The following is a 16858-nucleotide window of genomic DNA, read 5'->3' on the forward strand; positions in this document are numbered from 1 at the left end:
TCGGCCGGGGGGCCCCCTGGGGGGGGGGGGGCACACTCCTGTGGAATGCTCCATCTACCCCAGCATCACAGCATTCATGAGCTGCCTGCTACCTTGACATATATAGAAAAAACATGTAAAGCTGTGTCTATGGCCGAATCACTGATTCTTTGAATGAGCATTGAATCGTCTGATTCAGCGGAACAGAATTGGGAACAGTGATCCAAATCAACAAATCAAATCGCTGTCCCCAATTTGGGCCGAATCGAATACAGCCCATTTCATACACCCCTTCTGGCCACTGAATCTGCTAAAAGTGCCCCATTTTCCAGCCTGCACCACTTGAAATAGTCACTTATCTGCTGCCTCCATACAAGATCTAACCGCTACCTGCAACCTGCTAGTAGTGCCAGTTAACTCCCTCTTCCTCTCTCCCATCCCTCTACATCAGATGCCTCCAACTACTAGACACCAATTGCACCCTACTGCCAGCTGCATATTCATGGACTATTAAATATGAACATCTAAACGTGTGCTTAGGGTAGAAGCTAAATAAACTAGGTTCCAATGCAGAAGGGAATACTGTCCATCCATCATAAGGATGGATCTACAAAGTTTCCTAGCATTTGATATATAACCTGTAGAAACTAAACTTGTTACCCCTTAGAAGAAGAGCTTTTCTGTTGCCAGCAACAGATCCCTTAAGTAGATTAATATAACCAAGCACCGGTCAGCCACAAACTTTTGATAAACAAGTTACACACTTCCCACACTGCACAGACAAAGCCTGTAATTCCAAGTAAGAAAGTTATTAAAGAGTCAAACTAAAGTACCAACAATTAAAAATAAACACATTCTAGCAGAAGCTCCAGACTTTAGTTTTTCCAACTACATAAAACAGTATATCTAGTTACTAGGGCTGACCAACTTCAGATGAGGCATTTGGAAACTGGGGTATGAGCATCAAAGGTGCCTACTCACCAGCTGCCTTTTGGTGACAAGAAATTGCTTCTTCATATTTTCCTGCTGCCAGCAACCGGTCAGCTTTTCTGCTCTGCTGATGAGCCTTGAAAATAAGAGTAGTGTTACTATAATTAGAGTTGAAGCTAAAACTGTTGTTAAAGTAAGTAGCACATACAGCTGTTTGGATACTCAAGAGGGTTTTGGCTCTCACACTCCAGCCTCAGACTTAAATATTTCCCCTGTATTTGCATCTCCTGCAAGACTTGCTATGTAAGGATGTGCGGACAAGCATTCTGGGCAGATCTGACAACGCAGAGGACCCTGCCCATGGTGACCATGTGCACTTTTTTATAAACACTGTATATGAGCACATAATAGTGACAGCCACACAGCTACATACTTACATCAGTAAACAATGTGTGTTAGTGTTTGATAAATGTCAAAAAACTGGTTTAGCACAGCTGTTCTGAGGAACTAGCTTCCATTAGAATTATGACCTTATGTTCTACATTAGCCTTCAACAATTAAAACTTACTTAGAATATTTCTAAGCTTCTCCTTGCTGTGTTTCAAACCAATAAACAGGAGACTCATCAGTACTAACCCACTTTCCTGAAATCCTCAGACATGTATGGGAGATTTGCCTATTACTGCACGAGATTTGGCCTGCTTAAAATTGACCTAGGCCTGTAATAGGATAGAGTAATTCATGCAACTTATTACCCTTCAGTTATGACTGTTCCAAGCACACGTTTGGAATATGCATCACCTTGTGTGCGTCCTTCACCAAAGAACAGCTTGCTGGTAGATAAAACATCACGTGTGGGGCTAGCTGGTCATGAGATTTCCCCCATCCTCCATAGCATACCTTTCTGGGGACTGATTTTTTAAATTTAGTTGAGCTGTGGGACTACCGGTCATTTTGCAGCTAGTTCCTATATCTCCCTCTTTCAGCTTCTGGCCACATCCAGATGAGCGTGGAGATTTGGTCCCCCAGGGAATGCTCATGCTACCTGCCCTCTGGTGCATGGCAGGTTACCCTGGGTGGGGTAGGGGAGACAGAGGCCAACACAGTCGCTAACCCAAGCAGCCTTACTTGGGATCCTGGGGGCCAGGGAAGCTGCAGCTGCATCGCTCCTGCAGCTTGAAGCCTAGCTCCAGCCAGCCAGGCTCCAGTTTGGGTGATATACACTGTCCCCACGTGTGCTGCCTTACCTTTTTTCTGCACAGGTTTCTTTGACCCCCGGATCTTGGGGGGTCAAAAAAACCCCAAGCCTGTGCTGCAAGGCAGCAGTACAGGGAACACCTGAAAAGGCAGTATGTGGTACCATAGACAGGTCTGCAGTACCACATACTGCACTGTCACACTCGTCTGGATGCAGCCAGTGTTTCACCTCATGAGCTATCAGGAAATAATTTGTAACAACTGCCTTGTCTTTCAGCCACAGGTGGTGCTTAGATGACAGCCAAACCTGAGGGAGTGGGGTGGGAGCAACAGCTGGGTGCCTCTCCCCTGATTTCAGCTGGTCTGGACATCTCTCCAGGTGATGAAAACCTAAAAGGTATCTCAGGCTGTGATGGTCAAGACTGTCCACTGGTCTGTCTGATGGAAGAAAACCAGGAAGGGGTGATGAGAGGGTGGGCTGCTTTACTCATTTTGTTTTTCAAAGAAGTGTACTTTTCTGGCATACCAAGTCGTCACATTGATTCCTAGCCCCCTATTTCTCTTGCTTAAAAGTCCCAAGGACTCTGAGATCCTATCAGCTGGTCTGTCTGCATGCACTAATTCAGATTTTATCTTTATGTATCAAGAAGAGTTAGACTCATTACCTTACAAATTTAAAGTACAGAGTTGTAGGCTGCATCTACCTCAGCAGTTTAGGAACATCTACTTAAAAATCCATGGCTTACGTAGGCAAAATGTTGTAGCCTTCTACCATCTCTGCAGATGTCAATGATAAATGCATCACTTGTAACTGGTATGCTTAACAAAATATCAGAAAGACTCAGTTGTGATTATCAGTTGCACTGTTAGTACCAGCCACTTTATCATTTACTTCACAGAGTGCCAATCCAATCTGTCCACTATAAGGGGAAAGAGACCATATTAGACAAAGCCCAGGAACTATGCCAAGGTGCATTAATGCAATGTCCTGTTGTTTGGTGCTACTTTGTTCTTAAGCGCCTGGTTGAGAAACAGCTGGACAGTTTTGAACCATTAGAGGAAACTGAATGAGAAGCTAGTTGGGTGCCAAATGGGAGGTTTAAAAGTTTGTATTACTTTATTTGAAGTCCATCCCTTCCCATCAGTGAAAATTAAAAAAGGAAAACAATAAATATTCAGTTACGTAATGGTTGAGAGAATATCTAAAAACATATACTTTTGTGGGCCACTGAATATTGTTGATTGGTGGCATCAGAAAGGATCACCCAAACCAAAAGCCAGACTAAAATAAACACTTTTTTCAAACTTGATTAAGCAGTATTTTGAACCCTGCTCAAAATGGCTGTGTTCTACTGATGACATGATGATGAAGAAATGAAATAACTGATGCAGTAATTAGCCTTCAGGTGTGACCAGATAGTTGCACTGCTGGTCATGCAACATTGTTACTATGATAAACAAGAATTTGCAGTGTCTGTCTATTACAGGCTATGCTATTTTTGAAGGCTCCTACTGCAAAACAACCTGCAACAGGAAATGCTACAAACATCAACAAGAAACTGTCACTTTCCTATCCACATTAAGATTGCATCCAGAGCAAATATAGAATAATTTTGTAGTGTAGGAAACCATGATATATATTACTCATTTTTCAGGAGGCCAGTCATCAATTTAGTTTATATATTAGTCTCCTGAAGGCTGTTTTCAATCTTCCAGTATTGAGTAGTTTAAAAAATTGATCTCAGACTAGGTTCTTAAGGTATTGACAAGAATTCACTAGCTTATTTCTCTCTCTCTCTCTCTCGCGTGCATCCACCCCTGCATTTGTTTGGTTACTGAGGAAGGAGGTTTTTGGCTAGCATTCCAATATAAAGATTTTGGTCCCCCTGCCCGAGCTCCTACAAACAATCTTGTGCCAAGGAAATGAGCATGCATTACTAGGGAAGAAGCAGATGAGTAACTTGCAAGTAATGTTGACCCATCTAGAAATGCTTGTTTCAGATACAGCCACTTCTTGTGCCATTTGCCTTTGGCAAGGGAGGTTGGTAAACTCTATCTACCAAGAAAAACAGTACCAAAATAAGAAGGTATATACAAAAATCAAGACTTGTCCATCAAAAAGATCTGCAGCAGGCCATCACCAGGCATTCTGAGTTTGGTGTTTTACATCAAAATAACTACTGTAGAAGTCTCAGTATACTCAAGCCAAAACTGCCCAGTGTAACATTTCTCTGCGACTTGGAACCAACAGCTCTTGTACTAGGTAGGGAGACCAGACCCACATAGTCCAGGTACACTAGGAGGAGGAAACTTCCTAAAATCCTGAGAGATGAAAAAAATCTAATTGTGCACAGGAAGTCAGCAACCAGAGCCTCAATTCCACTTGTGAATGCCTGAAATCATTTTCTTCAGTGTAGAGAATTAAGTTTCACAAGTTCTTAGATTAATCTTTGTCATTTAACCATCTGACTATGATTTTAATTAAGATAGTTAAGTATAGGTAAAAGCCTCCTGAAAGTTATTAAGTATTATCTATCAGAGAGAGACTGGTTAAACAACTAAGCAAGCCCAATAAAGTCAAAACCTTAGCTTAGCAATTAAGAAGGCATTAACTGAAGTATGTTGATAAAAATCAGACTGTTATTCAGAATACAGAGATAGAGATACGATGACAAAACTCTTTGGCCGACATCAGGTTTAGATATACTGATGCCAGGACAGCCATTCATTTTACTGTAGGGAAAATTCCAAACAACACTGGAACTAATTTCCCTTGTGGAAACTCCTATTGGGGCGCAGCAGGTTTTGCATAGCTCTATTTGTGAAAACAAGGTGTTCTTCACTAGGGGGAAATTTCTCATCTGTTCCTACTACTGCTTGGTTTGTCAGGGAAATGTTTACTCATTTATTCCACCTTGCAGGTGTTTTTCCAACCAGCCACTTTTGTGAAGACCTTAGAATATTCAGCATAACCAATCTGTGGGTCCAAAGAAAAGGATGGTGTTGCTTCCTTAACAGAAAGTGATACACCTCTAACAAAAGTACTCGGATGTTTAGAATGGCATCTCTTAATGACAAGTACCACCTCTTGTCTAGCCTATGACTACCTATTGTGCAGTCTCAGTGCCAAATCCCTCTATGCACAATCCTGATTGGTAAGATAGCATACAAAATTAGAGCTAAGGGACCTCCAGAGGTCATTTAGTTCCATCCTCTGCTTACAGCTCCCTGGCTAAACAAGAATGACTGAACACTTGGGACATCAATACTAGAAAGACAGACAAGACTGGGACAGAACATTTTAACCTCCCTGAACATTTGCTGACCTCAGAGTGCCCAGTCTTAGAAAACAACACTTTAAAAATGAATTTGAATGGGAAACGACAGAACAAGATGTTATCCACAGACAGGCCTGTGTTAAGTAGGGTCTAAACATGGACTACAGGTTCTTATTCCATTACCTCAGTGGAATAATGTAATTTTCCATTTCCAGCCTGTGGTCTGCAGACCCCCAAGGGGTCCATAGACTACATCTAAGGGGTCTGTGAAAGATGACTATGATCAAAAGTATGTGAATACACACACTTACAATTCAAAGGGGTCTGCACCTCCATTCAAAAAAAAGAATTTTAGAGGACTGAAAATAATAGAAGATTGAAAACCACTGCATTACCTGGATTTGTTTTATAAACCATATGTCCCCTCAGTGGGTTAATTGCTTTGTTTCTCTCTCCTACCCATCTAGCCTCTCTCAGCAGTGTCCCCTCCTTTCTCTGCCCCCTTTCTCTACCCTTCATATTCTCTTCCACCGCTTTCTATTCAGCAGCTCTGCTTCCTACAGTCCCTTCACAGCATTTGATGAAATAAGCCCTCTGCTTAGGAAAGATTATACATCTCTGATTTAATTCTAATATTATAAAAGTCTTTGTTTGCCTGTCTGTCTCTAACGCTTTATCTGTGCTCCAACTGGATGTCTCGGCAGCTAATCAGCGTGATCTACACAGAGAGAGACACCAGAGCACTGCCATGACAATGTGGACTGAGGGGCTCCTTGGAGGCAGAGGGGGATGGTGGTGGGGACCAAAGCACCACCATAACCGAGGGAACAGAGCAGGGGCTGACCTCCCCCCACTGGTCTGCTTCTTTGAGCCAGCGGGCCCCACCCCAACAACAGCCACCAGGGAGGGTTGGTTAGGCTTGAATGGGGGAGGGGGGCAGGGACAGATGCTGGGTTCTGGCCCGGCTGGCCCCCTGAGACGGGGAGCAGCCCCAGCCCTGAAGCGGTAGGGGTAAGGGTGGGGGGAGTGAACCTGGCTCCAGACCTCTGTCCCCAACCGCCCCTGCCTCCACCCCCCGTGGCAGGTGGTGGCGATGGAGCGGATGGACAGGGGGTGGGGCAAGCAGCAGTGGCTCCATCCCCACTGCTCCCTGCAGGCCACGAAAAACACAGCGGTCAGGGGTGTTGGGGGGCAAGACCAGCCCTGCAAGCGGCAGGAACAGAGCAGACTGGGGTGGGGGGGATGGGGAGCCCTGAAGGTGCAGGGGAAGGGCCAAACACAGGCCTCTATCCCTGGCCACTCCCCCCCACCCATCATTCTTGACAGGCAATTGGCTAGTTAGTCTATAAAGGTGCAAATCTATCCTGCCTTCTGCCTGACTTCAGACTAACATGGCTAACTCTCTCCCCCTAAACAATCCCAGCCAAGTGTTTGTCTAACTTGCTCTTAAAAGCTTCCAAAAATGGAGATTCCACCCCTCTGCTTGGTAATCTGTTGTAATCTTTAAGCACCCTCACACAGAGAGGTTTCCTAATGCCAACCTAAGTTTCCCTAGCTGCAATTTAAGACCATTACTTCTCATCTCATCCCCTGCAGCCACAGAGAATAATCACTCACCATCCTCTTTATAAAAATCTTTCATGAATTTAAAGCCTATTATCAAATCCTCCAAACTTGTCTTCTCCAGGTCTTCCAACCTTTTCTCATAAGTCATGTTTCCTAGATCTCTAACCATACGTCTGACCGCCCACTTGTTAGCCGACAGATTTTGAAGTCAGAAAGACCTATATTGTGTCATGTATATGGCAGAGGACCTTGTGCAAGAAGGTAACAAGTGTGATACAGCACCCAGATTCACCCCCTGGCTGGTGCAGGATGAAGGAGAGGTTGTTTCATCAATTTCAGGGCTGCTGAAGACCAGGCATAAGAATGTCCTGACTATGCCCCACTCTAAATCTAGACCCTGGGAATGCTGGGATGCTAGAGAGTATAGCCTCCGAGATGCTGGGAGCAGAGCCAGCTTCATCAGCTCCCACAGGCCTTACGCACCGGTGGTAGTCTGATACGGGCTATAGCACAGAAATAAACTCTATGTATCAGCACACAGAACTTACAAAATATGGCTGACTTCTCTCCCCACAACAGTCCTTGTCTTGGTGAAACAACAGCCTAAGCATTTCTTCCTTTCAAAAAAGCCACTGTAAAAAAAGTTAAGGACTTGTGAAAATGGCAAACTGGGGATTCGTTCAAAGATGCCTGGTCTTGTGTTCAGTTCTGGGCAGCATGTGCCACACTGTTCTGTACTTAAGCTTCCTCCCTTCCCTGTCATCTGAGTGGTTGGAAAGGGCTAGGACAAAAGGTGACTAAACCCAGGTAGCAAGCTGTGGTGCGAAGCAGTGTCTAGCTCTGTCATCTGCGATGAGACAGACAGGTAAGCTGAAAATCTTGTATTTCTCAAGTGGAAACAGGCACGAATGGGATACGGGTAAGGTAAATGGCTCCTGCAATTACTCTGACAATAGCTGCGCCAGATAGTCACCCTAACACCTGACCTCTTGAAATGTTCAGCAATGAATCGATGTTTTGCCAGACCCAGACACAAAGGAAATTAAAGAAACAAACAAGTTTCCAGTGTGCTTATAATGAAGCTGTGACACGGCACCTCTGCCTGCAGCTAAGATACCTCACAGATGGTATAAAAAGCAACTTGGAGGAAATACAATACTGAAATTCTGTGTACTTAGAAATAATTTTGATAAGGACTATGAGGAGTCAAGATTTCTTTCAAGTCAGATTTGCAGCACCCTTTAGGGTATGGAAAGATAGAAACAGGTTTTTTTTGTTTTTTCTGTGGAAACGAACAACTACAGCTTTAAGAATTAAGTGCTCACATGGCCCTAACCTGGGTAGAGAAAAGGCAGCCTCTCCAAGCCTTTCCGTTCGAGTGCTAGCTGCTGAGGAGAGAAGATATATTGGTCTAGTCAAAATTTTCTGACTCTTCAGAACAACATGACAGAATTTTTTCTTCCTTCAGTTATACTTTGTTTTTCTGCAACACAGTGGAAAAGTTCTTCACTAGAACAGAACTTTTTAAAGCCCAGAGAGAGAGAGCCATTTTGTCTGTTAGGCTTGCAATCCAAAGGGTACTGTTTGGAAACCAACACATGCTTTAAGGCAACAAATTAGACACATATTACAATGTGCTATTTGCTAAGATAGTTGCAAATGAAATCAGGAAAACAAAGCTCTCAAGATAAAGTGGAGGTTCCCAAGGAGAACTGTCTGTTGGGTGGGATTGCTTTGCTCAACTGTAAAAAACAGTTTAAAGAAGTACTGAGAGCAATTTACATTCTCTTGTTAACACTCCTTACTCAGTAGGGACTTCAGACTTTTTACCTTTCCCAAAAAAGAATCCTATTAAGCAACGAGGCACAGATTCAGCATTCGATTCCTGAAGACATACTCACTGTCTAACAAATGTTTTGAGCAAAGATCAGAAAACAGTGTGTCCTCCAGTCTCCGGAATTATATGAAAAGAGTAGTAGGTGTCCTCCATAGGGCTTATTACAACAGGATAGGAATAAGAGAAGTCATTTGATTGTAATTTTGTCAATAAGTATCAAAGTTTAAGTCCCTAACAGGGGCCATTCCAAAGATGTTTGCCAGAACTATGTTCATTTAAAATCTGTTTCTAAAGCATTTCTAAACACAGTTGACCAGAATCATTCGAAAAGAATCTCCACCCGTTTGCTAATAAAAAAATGGTAAGATGATACTCAAATTTCTGAAGAAAGTAAAGATAAAAATATGCTGACTGCGCAGTTCTATCACTGCTGTCAAGTGAGGATCAAATCCGATATTTCAGGACTTGAACTTCCCTTCTCTTCCTGCCCCCTGCACCTTTGTTCAGAGAGGTCCTGTTCATCTAAACACAGCTGTGTTGGCAGCACTTGCTTACTGAAAGGAAACAGTTACTGCCTTAATCTAATAGCCATATGAATTAGAACAGTGGTTCTCAACAGGGATGAGACAGCCATGAGAACCTGCCAGGGATGCCATGATGTCACTGCTGCAAAGTGAAATTGCCCTATGCACCTTGGTTTTCAGGAGCCACATGGAGCCCCACTGAGAAACAGCTGCCACACAGGCAGCCTGTACAACTGCATTACGTTATACAGGTAGGTGTGCCGCTTCTGCTTTCCTTCTTCCAGGCTTGGCTTGTGCCAAAAAATGGTGCATCTCCCTGCATTATGTTATGCAGGCAGATGCACTGATTCTGCTTTAGCTGCTTCTCATACACAGGGTGGCTAAGCAAGCTTGTTACTCACCCCATGGTTATTCAGAGCGTAGCTCTTTGGCATGCTTCTGCAGCTTCTCCTTCACTGGAAGAATAGGAATCTGTCACTTATGGAGAAGCTCTCCAAACTGCTCTGGAAGCAAAGTGCTCAGTGCACACAGCTTTTATTAGCATAGCATGACTCCTGGAGTTCTCCCATAGCCTTTTGCTTTCCCATTCCACCCATGTCATTATATGGTAAAAGCAGGAATGCCAAATTATTTCCATAGCTTGTTTTTCTATATGGGTTTTTAACACCTCCTCTTAAATCTAAGCATTCTCTAAATCCTAACTTTTAAAGAACTTGGTAACTATAGTGACCTACACACAGTGAATCATCTTTAATGTCCTGCTTGTCTAGTTTAGATGAAAAGCTCTTCGAGTCCTCAACAATGTCCTTTGCAGGTTAAGAAACACAGCAAAAAGAATTATGACCAAGAAGCATTTAAGTATTTCTTGTTTATAAACTATACACTGACATACAGAAGGTAAACAGAAGAGGCTTAGTAGTATTATGCTAAAGATTACATAGGAAATGAGACTGAGAGAAATCAAAGCAGTAGAATCAATCTGGATACCAACTGTAAGATATAACCCAATTCCCGAATATGTAGGGTTATCTTCCTGGTATCCTTAAGAAGATTAAGATCAGGGCTAGAGAAATATACTAACTCAGGCTTTAAAGAAACTCTGGAGCCAGGAAAATTTTGGTGTTCTCTGGAAAAGGTAGAAAAGCCAAAAGCATGACTGTTCTCTTTACAGCCTGTGAGTGAACCACACAATAGTGTTAAGTTTTCTGTGAAAGAAAGGAGAAGCCATTCTCAACACATCTGTAAGTAATACAGGATTTTGTGAAGTAGCCAGTCAAAACCCTAAAGTGAGAAAACTAAAAACTCTTTAAGATTAAAACACACAAACAGATGCAGAAGGCATTACCAATTAAAGACAGAAATGGTACAATTAAAGTATTAAGATCCAGATTTGCAGAGATGTTCAGATGCCTAAATCCCATTTAAATCATTGCAGCAGATTTTAACTAATCTCACCTCAAACCCCACTACTGGGATGACACAGATCAATACAAAGGCCAGTACTTATAAATGTGATCACACTTGCAGATGAAATGTATAGTAGTTTAATATTGAAGAGCAAACTGAAGACCACTAGAAGTACCTAAGAAGTAATAAATGAATGGGTGCCTTCAGTGGGGCACTACTGACCCACGCAAGAATGTATATTTGAAAGCATTACCTTTGTACTAGGGGTGCACTAATAAAAAATTTTTTGACCGATACCAACAGTCAATTACTGGCCAGCCATATCGGCTGATGCCAATCTGATTGCCAATATACAGCCCCGCAGTTTGGAAAGGAGCATCCAGCTGGTAAGTCTGTGGTGGGAAAGGGGCATGGAAGAGGCAGATCGAGGTCCCCATGGTGAGGGAGGGAGTGTGGTTGGGGCAGGTGCAGGCTCTGCCCAGCCAGGGCAGGATGCGAGACAGAGCTGCAGACAGCTCATCTGAGGAGTGCAGGGATTGGGGTGGGGGAGGGGGCAGCTCCCCACCGCTGCATGCACCCCTGGGGGAGGCATGGGGGGTATGTGCCCCCCATATTTGTGTGTAGGGCAAAGGCAGCCTGCCTGCTGCCGGCTCAGGGCTGTGCTGGCCTCTTCCTGGTAGGGTGGGGTGGGTGGCAGCAGTGCTCGGAGAGGGGGCCGGCCAACCCAAAATTTGCTGTACTACCACCCTTCCAGTGCCACCACCGCCTGTCCTGAACACAACCCCAGCTTAGCCCCCCTGCCAGGAAGAGGCCAGTGCAGCACCGGCAGGCAGCCCACCCTCACCCTGTATACAAACGCAGGGGGCACATACCCGCAATGCATGGGTGACTGGTGCCTCCCAAATCTGGTGGTCATCCCCCAGCAGCCGATCGCAGGCTGGGGGGAGGGTCCTCCAGAGGCCAATCGCCAAGCCAGCAGCAAAACCAGAAGTGCACTTCCTACATGTCGCCAATGCCCCCATGCCTTCCTGGGGTTTTGCACAGCAGCCAGGAGCTGCCCGTCTTCCCACCCCCTTTTATCCCCCCCCAAGCTGCCTGCAGCTCTGTCCTACACCCCACTCCAGCCCAGCCGAGCAGTGCCTGTCCCTGCCCCAGCCCCACCCCATCCATCATTGAGGGGGCCTCAATCTGTCCCTTTTTACTGTTCCCCCCACACCCTTTCCTCCCCACAGACTTACCGGCAGGAGGCTGTTGTCCAAGCTGCCAGGCTGCACTCCTGGCTGCGTGCATGCTGCAGCTGCACCCATGCATGTGGTATTTATCGGTGACATTGTTGGCTACACCAGCCAAAAAAAGCCAATTGCTGATAATGTCAATTTTTCTTTTATCAGTGCTGATATGATATGGACCAATATAGCAATGCACCTCCACTTTGTACACCTCAGGAACTTTGCCAAGTTAATTGTAACAGGTACCTGTAAATTGTAATATGTTAATTGCAAAGGCCTTTGCCAGAGTGCAGGACTAGTTAAGAAACCTATGTGTTAATATTTAAAAACTGGAACTGAAAATATAGTGCCTTTATATAACTCACAAGCACCATCTCAGCTTGAACATTTTGATTCAACTCCAACTGCCCCAGTTCCTTATCTCAAAAGGTGCTCCAGGAACAAAGACTTAATTTCATTTCTCGCTTTACAAACTTTAGTCAGATGTGAGCACAGCTCATTAATTCTGAGGTCAAGAGAGGCTATTTTAGCCCTGCCATAAATTACATCGGTCCTTATGTTCTTTTGAAGTATGCCAACGTCGCCATTGTTTCAAGAGGCAGCTGCACGATTTGGAGATCGCTGAAGCATAGTGTGGTACAGCCATGTTACCTCCTTCCACTGGCAAACTCTTCACATTCAACTTGCAGCACAAGAACTGACACAAGGATCCTCTTGTGGGAAAGCTGGCAGGTCTCCTTAACTCCTTTAAGTCACTAGACACTGTCTCAGAATTAAACCCTGAACCGCTTAGATTAAAGTGGAGAATGTAACTGGTATTAATATCTGAGTAGATTAATATCCGAGTCGCATGCTAACAGCCTGCAGACAAGAAACAGTGCAAAAATGTATGAATATTGGTTTTAACTGGAGTGTGATATCAGCAGTGGTTGGTGCCACAGGAGAGGCCAAGTGCTCAGTAAGATTAAATAAAAAGTCAGGGGATGCTTCCGTCGCCAGGAAGGCCAGTAGCTGCAGGACAGGAGGTAAATGATGCTGGACAGTTGGAGGCAGATGTGTGGAGGGCCTAGTGCCCCTCAGCACGGGTTGGGAAATGCTTACCCGGGCTCTGGGCCTGCCTGAGGGCTTCTGCCCCATCCCATGATGCCGGGGCTGGCGCTCCATGACCGCGGAGCCCCCTGCCCACCCGAAGACGCGGCGCCGCCGAAGGAGCCAGGCGCTGTTTGTGGAATGGCACCGCCGGCAGGGAGGGAAGCTGCTCCTGCTCCCGCGGCACAGCCTGAGGGCTGTGGCTGGGCCCCGCAAAGGAGACGCTGCCTGGGATCGCTTGCCCGCAGCTGCCGCCACCGGCTCTCGACGTGACCCCGGTGTAACTGCCCCAACACCCCGCCAGCCGGCTCCACTCCCCCCCGGGCCGGACACATCCCCCCGCCAGGGCTCGGCCAGAGCGGGCCCAGCGGGTTGACGGAGCCGCCTCCCCGCCGCGCTCACCAGGTTGAGGGGCCCGTCCATCACCTCCATGGACGGCGGCTGCAGGCACATGGGCGCTGGCCTGGCCCCGCGGCACCCCCCGCCCGACCCGCGCTGTAAACACGGGCACACTTCCGCCTGGCGCTCACCGCACTGTCGTCACCAAGCGCAAAAGCCTGGCAGAGCCGCGGAGAAGTCTCGCGAGAAGCTCCTCCTAACAGGATAAACCCTGCTAGCCCGGTTACTTTGGCCGGCAGCAACTCTAGGGCTGTCATTGGTTCAGCACTTCCACATGATCGACCGGAGCCCCACCCCCTCAGAGTCCGCCTCCCACCCGGCGGCGACAGCTAGTGGCAGTGTGAGCCTGTAACACAGTCGGCACGGGGGCGACGGATGCGATCCTGCTCCCGGGCAGTGCGGAGGCGCAGCGGGACACACCTACGGAGGCTTCGGTGCGTTCCCCGGCGCAGCCGCTCGGGGCCGCCTTCGCCTGGGGAGTTGCGTGGGGAAGCGGTGGCCTTGCAAGAGGCTGCCGCTCTCTTAGCGACGCCAAGGAAGCCGCCGCGGCCGGGGAGGGGTAGTCTGTAGATGCCCGGCCTGCTCCCCCGGGGGAAGTACCCGTGACGCTGAGTTGCCGGAGCAATCCCGCGCCCCGGCCCTACCCCGCTCGCTCTCGCCTTTAGGCGCGGAGTGATCGTGGCCAGTGTCGCCTCCTGACGTCACCTCTGACGTCAGCGTTAGGAAACTGCGCGGCGGGAGCCCGAGTCGAGGCCTAGCTGCGGCCCCCCGGGGCCCTGGGTTGAACGGCTGCCCGAGCGCCCCCGTCTGTGTCTTGCAAGGGGGACCTGCTCCAAGCCTCTCCCGTGCACCTGGCTCAACTTGCTGTGCCCCTGTCCTGCTGCTGGGAACCTGGGCAAGCTGCAACCCAGCTGCACAGGCAGTCCCTGAGCAGCTCTTGCCGCCTCCATCATTTCTGGCCTGTTGCTCTGAGCAGCTCTGACGCTACCCAAGCTGTCTAGGGCAGTGGCAGGGCACACCCGCCAAGGTGGAAGATCTGCAGGCCTAAACTGCTGCTGCACTCAGGTCAACCCAGCAGGACCTTCAGCCCCAACTTACTCACAGTGTCAGGCCTTTCTGTCTCCCTGTCATTAGCACAGGGTTGTGCTGGTGGTAGGGCCAGAGGGCCCAGGGTCCACTTGGCAAGTGTTGCCTCCTGATGTTACACCAGTGGCGGCTGTATTCAGGAGTGGCCCAGCCCTTTCTCACAATAGGACATGGATACCCCCAGGTACCCTCTGGACTATCCTGTTTCCTCCAAGCCTGTTTTCTAACCCTTGCCTCAAACTACCCCATACTCTTCACTGCAGCTGTATGAAAGGAATGAGAGACAAGCATTTCTTTGAGTGATGTCTTTTATTGGACCAACGGTGTAGTTGGGATTACGTTAAACGAGCTTTTGACTGTAAGAGTATAGGAAAGATTATAGGAAGCCAAAGTTGGCTTCTTGCATTCAGAGACCTGAGGAAGGAAGTAGGCATAGCACAGTCTTAAAGGACTCCTTCCCTTCTCAGTAGTGGAATAATGATGTTGTAGCCATGATGGTGCAGCAATTATGCAAGAAGCAAGGATTTCTTAGGGTGATACCTTTTATTGGACCAACTGCGTAGCTGGGATAAAGTCAGACAAGCTTTCGAATGCAAGACACTCTTCCTCAGGTCTCTGAATATAGGAAGCCATTGGCTTCCTGTATTCTCTTCCTATTCCATCGTATGTTCAGAGACCCGAGGAATTATGTCTTGCATTCAAAAGCTTGTCTAACTTTATCCCAGCTACGTAGTTGGTCCAATAAAAGGTATCACGCTAAGAAATCCTTGCCTCACGCATCATTTCTGATCCATCATGGCTACAATATCACTCTTAAATTACTGCGAAAAGAATGAATTGTAAGATCCCATGCTACTTTTTCAATGAGGCACCTTGCAGAGTCTAGTGCTGAACCCTTTAGTTGGTGAAGTATTAAGATGTGTTTTCCAAATGTGGCATGTTTTACTGACCCAGTATATTTTACTGATTCTGCTACACGTTCTGGTACCTGAGATCCCACATAATCTATTAATGATCTTTTTCCAAGATGTACTAATCCAGCTGCAGACCTGGGTCTAAATTAGGTATTATGTAGGATGAGTTTATGGTTATGTTGCCCTGTGGGGTCAGGCCAACTCTCAGGATCTCAATATTGTGCTGTTAGGAGGGTGTGACACAATTGCACATATACAAACACACAAATCAATTAGGTGCATACACACACACATACATACACACACACTACCAGCTCAGGCACATACACATCCAAACCAGCCTAGGCACATGCATACCTATCACCAATTCAAGCATATACACACTATACACTAAAAATTAGACAAAAATCAGTTGTCAATACCCGCACATTCAGTACACATACACAGATCACTAATTCATATATCATGCACACAATGAGATATACACACACACACACATTCACCAGTTTGCACACACACACAACCCACCTACACATAGGTAAGTTCCTAACTTGGATGGTATAGTATGTATATGTGTGCTTGGGGTACCTGGAGGAAGGTTAAGGTGAGAGAGAGTTAAAGGGTAGGGAGTGAAAGTTGCCAGAACCAGGATTAGAACTGTTGGACTAGAAAGAAGCTGACTGAGGAACTGAGACTCAGGTTTACTTAATATCAAGTGGCCCCAGGGTTACTTGAGGTCACTGATGGGGGGAAAGAAGCCTGGTGGCAAGGAGGAGACAGCCAGAAAGAAGAGAGAGACAGAAACCTGGGAGCTTGAGGCTGGAAATGGAGGCAGACAGCTGAGAGATTGCGGGGGTGGGGGGACAGGTAGATAAGTGGTGGCAAGGAGGAGACAGCCAGGAAAGAAACTGAGGCAGAAACCTGGTTGCTCAGGGGAAAAGGAAAAGGCAGTGAAGATAAGACAGTGGCAAAGAAACATGGGGTTTGGAGGCAGAGAGGAGCTCAGGACAGGTGTTGGAGGTGGCAGTGAGCCAGAAGCAGGAAAGGGAGAAATGAGACAGAAGTTAGAGGGGCGAGGAGCAGAGATTGGAGCAGGGCTGAGCCATAGTAAAGCAAAACCCAACTTAAGGTCCAAGTAACAGGTTTATTAAACAGACAACACACTACACGCCTCCAGACCTCAGGTTGGGGAGGACAGGGTTAGAGAGCTTCTGGAGGGGCTGGACGTGTTCAAGTCAGCGGGTCCAGATGCTCTCCACCCCGGGGTGTTGAGGGAGCTAGCTGGGGTTATTACAGGGCCCTTGGCACGGCTCTACGAACGCTCGTGGTGCTCGGGCCAGGTGCCAGATGACTGGAAGATAGCTAACGTGTTCCCCATTTTCAAAAAAGGGAAGAGAGAGGACCTGGGCAACTATAGGCCTGT

The 16858-nt window shown here is 46.8% G+C and overlaps 1 protein-coding gene across 3 annotated transcripts in view; it reads right to left on the reverse strand.

Annotated features, from left to right (window-relative positions):
* Positions 1 to 13712, reverse strand: part of NRBF2 (nuclear receptor binding factor 2) — a 19247-nt gene extending 5535 nt beyond the window's left edge. The window contains exons 1-3 of one of the 3 annotated variants that reach the window (XM_019507894.1): positions 13439 to 13560; positions 9713 to 9766; positions 961 to 1045 (exon numbers count right to left, since the gene is read on the reverse strand). In XM_019507894.1, the coding sequence (XP_019363439.1) occupies positions 961 to 1045; positions 9713 to 9745 (118 nt within the window). In that variant the 5' untranslated portion in view covers positions 9746 to 9766; positions 13439 to 13560. The other 2 variants (XM_019507892.1, XM_019507893.1) reach the window with 2 other exon arrangements.
* Positions 13713 to 16858: the final 3146 nt, after the last annotated feature.

The sequence above is a fragment of the Gavialis gangeticus genome, unplaced genomic scaffold, assembly GCF_001723915.1.
Source record: "Gavialis gangeticus isolate Ggan-Ray unplaced genomic scaffold, GavGan_comp1, whole genome shotgun sequence".
Classification (NCBI taxonomy): Eukaryota; Metazoa; Chordata; order Crocodylia; family Gavialidae; genus Gavialis; species Gavialis gangeticus.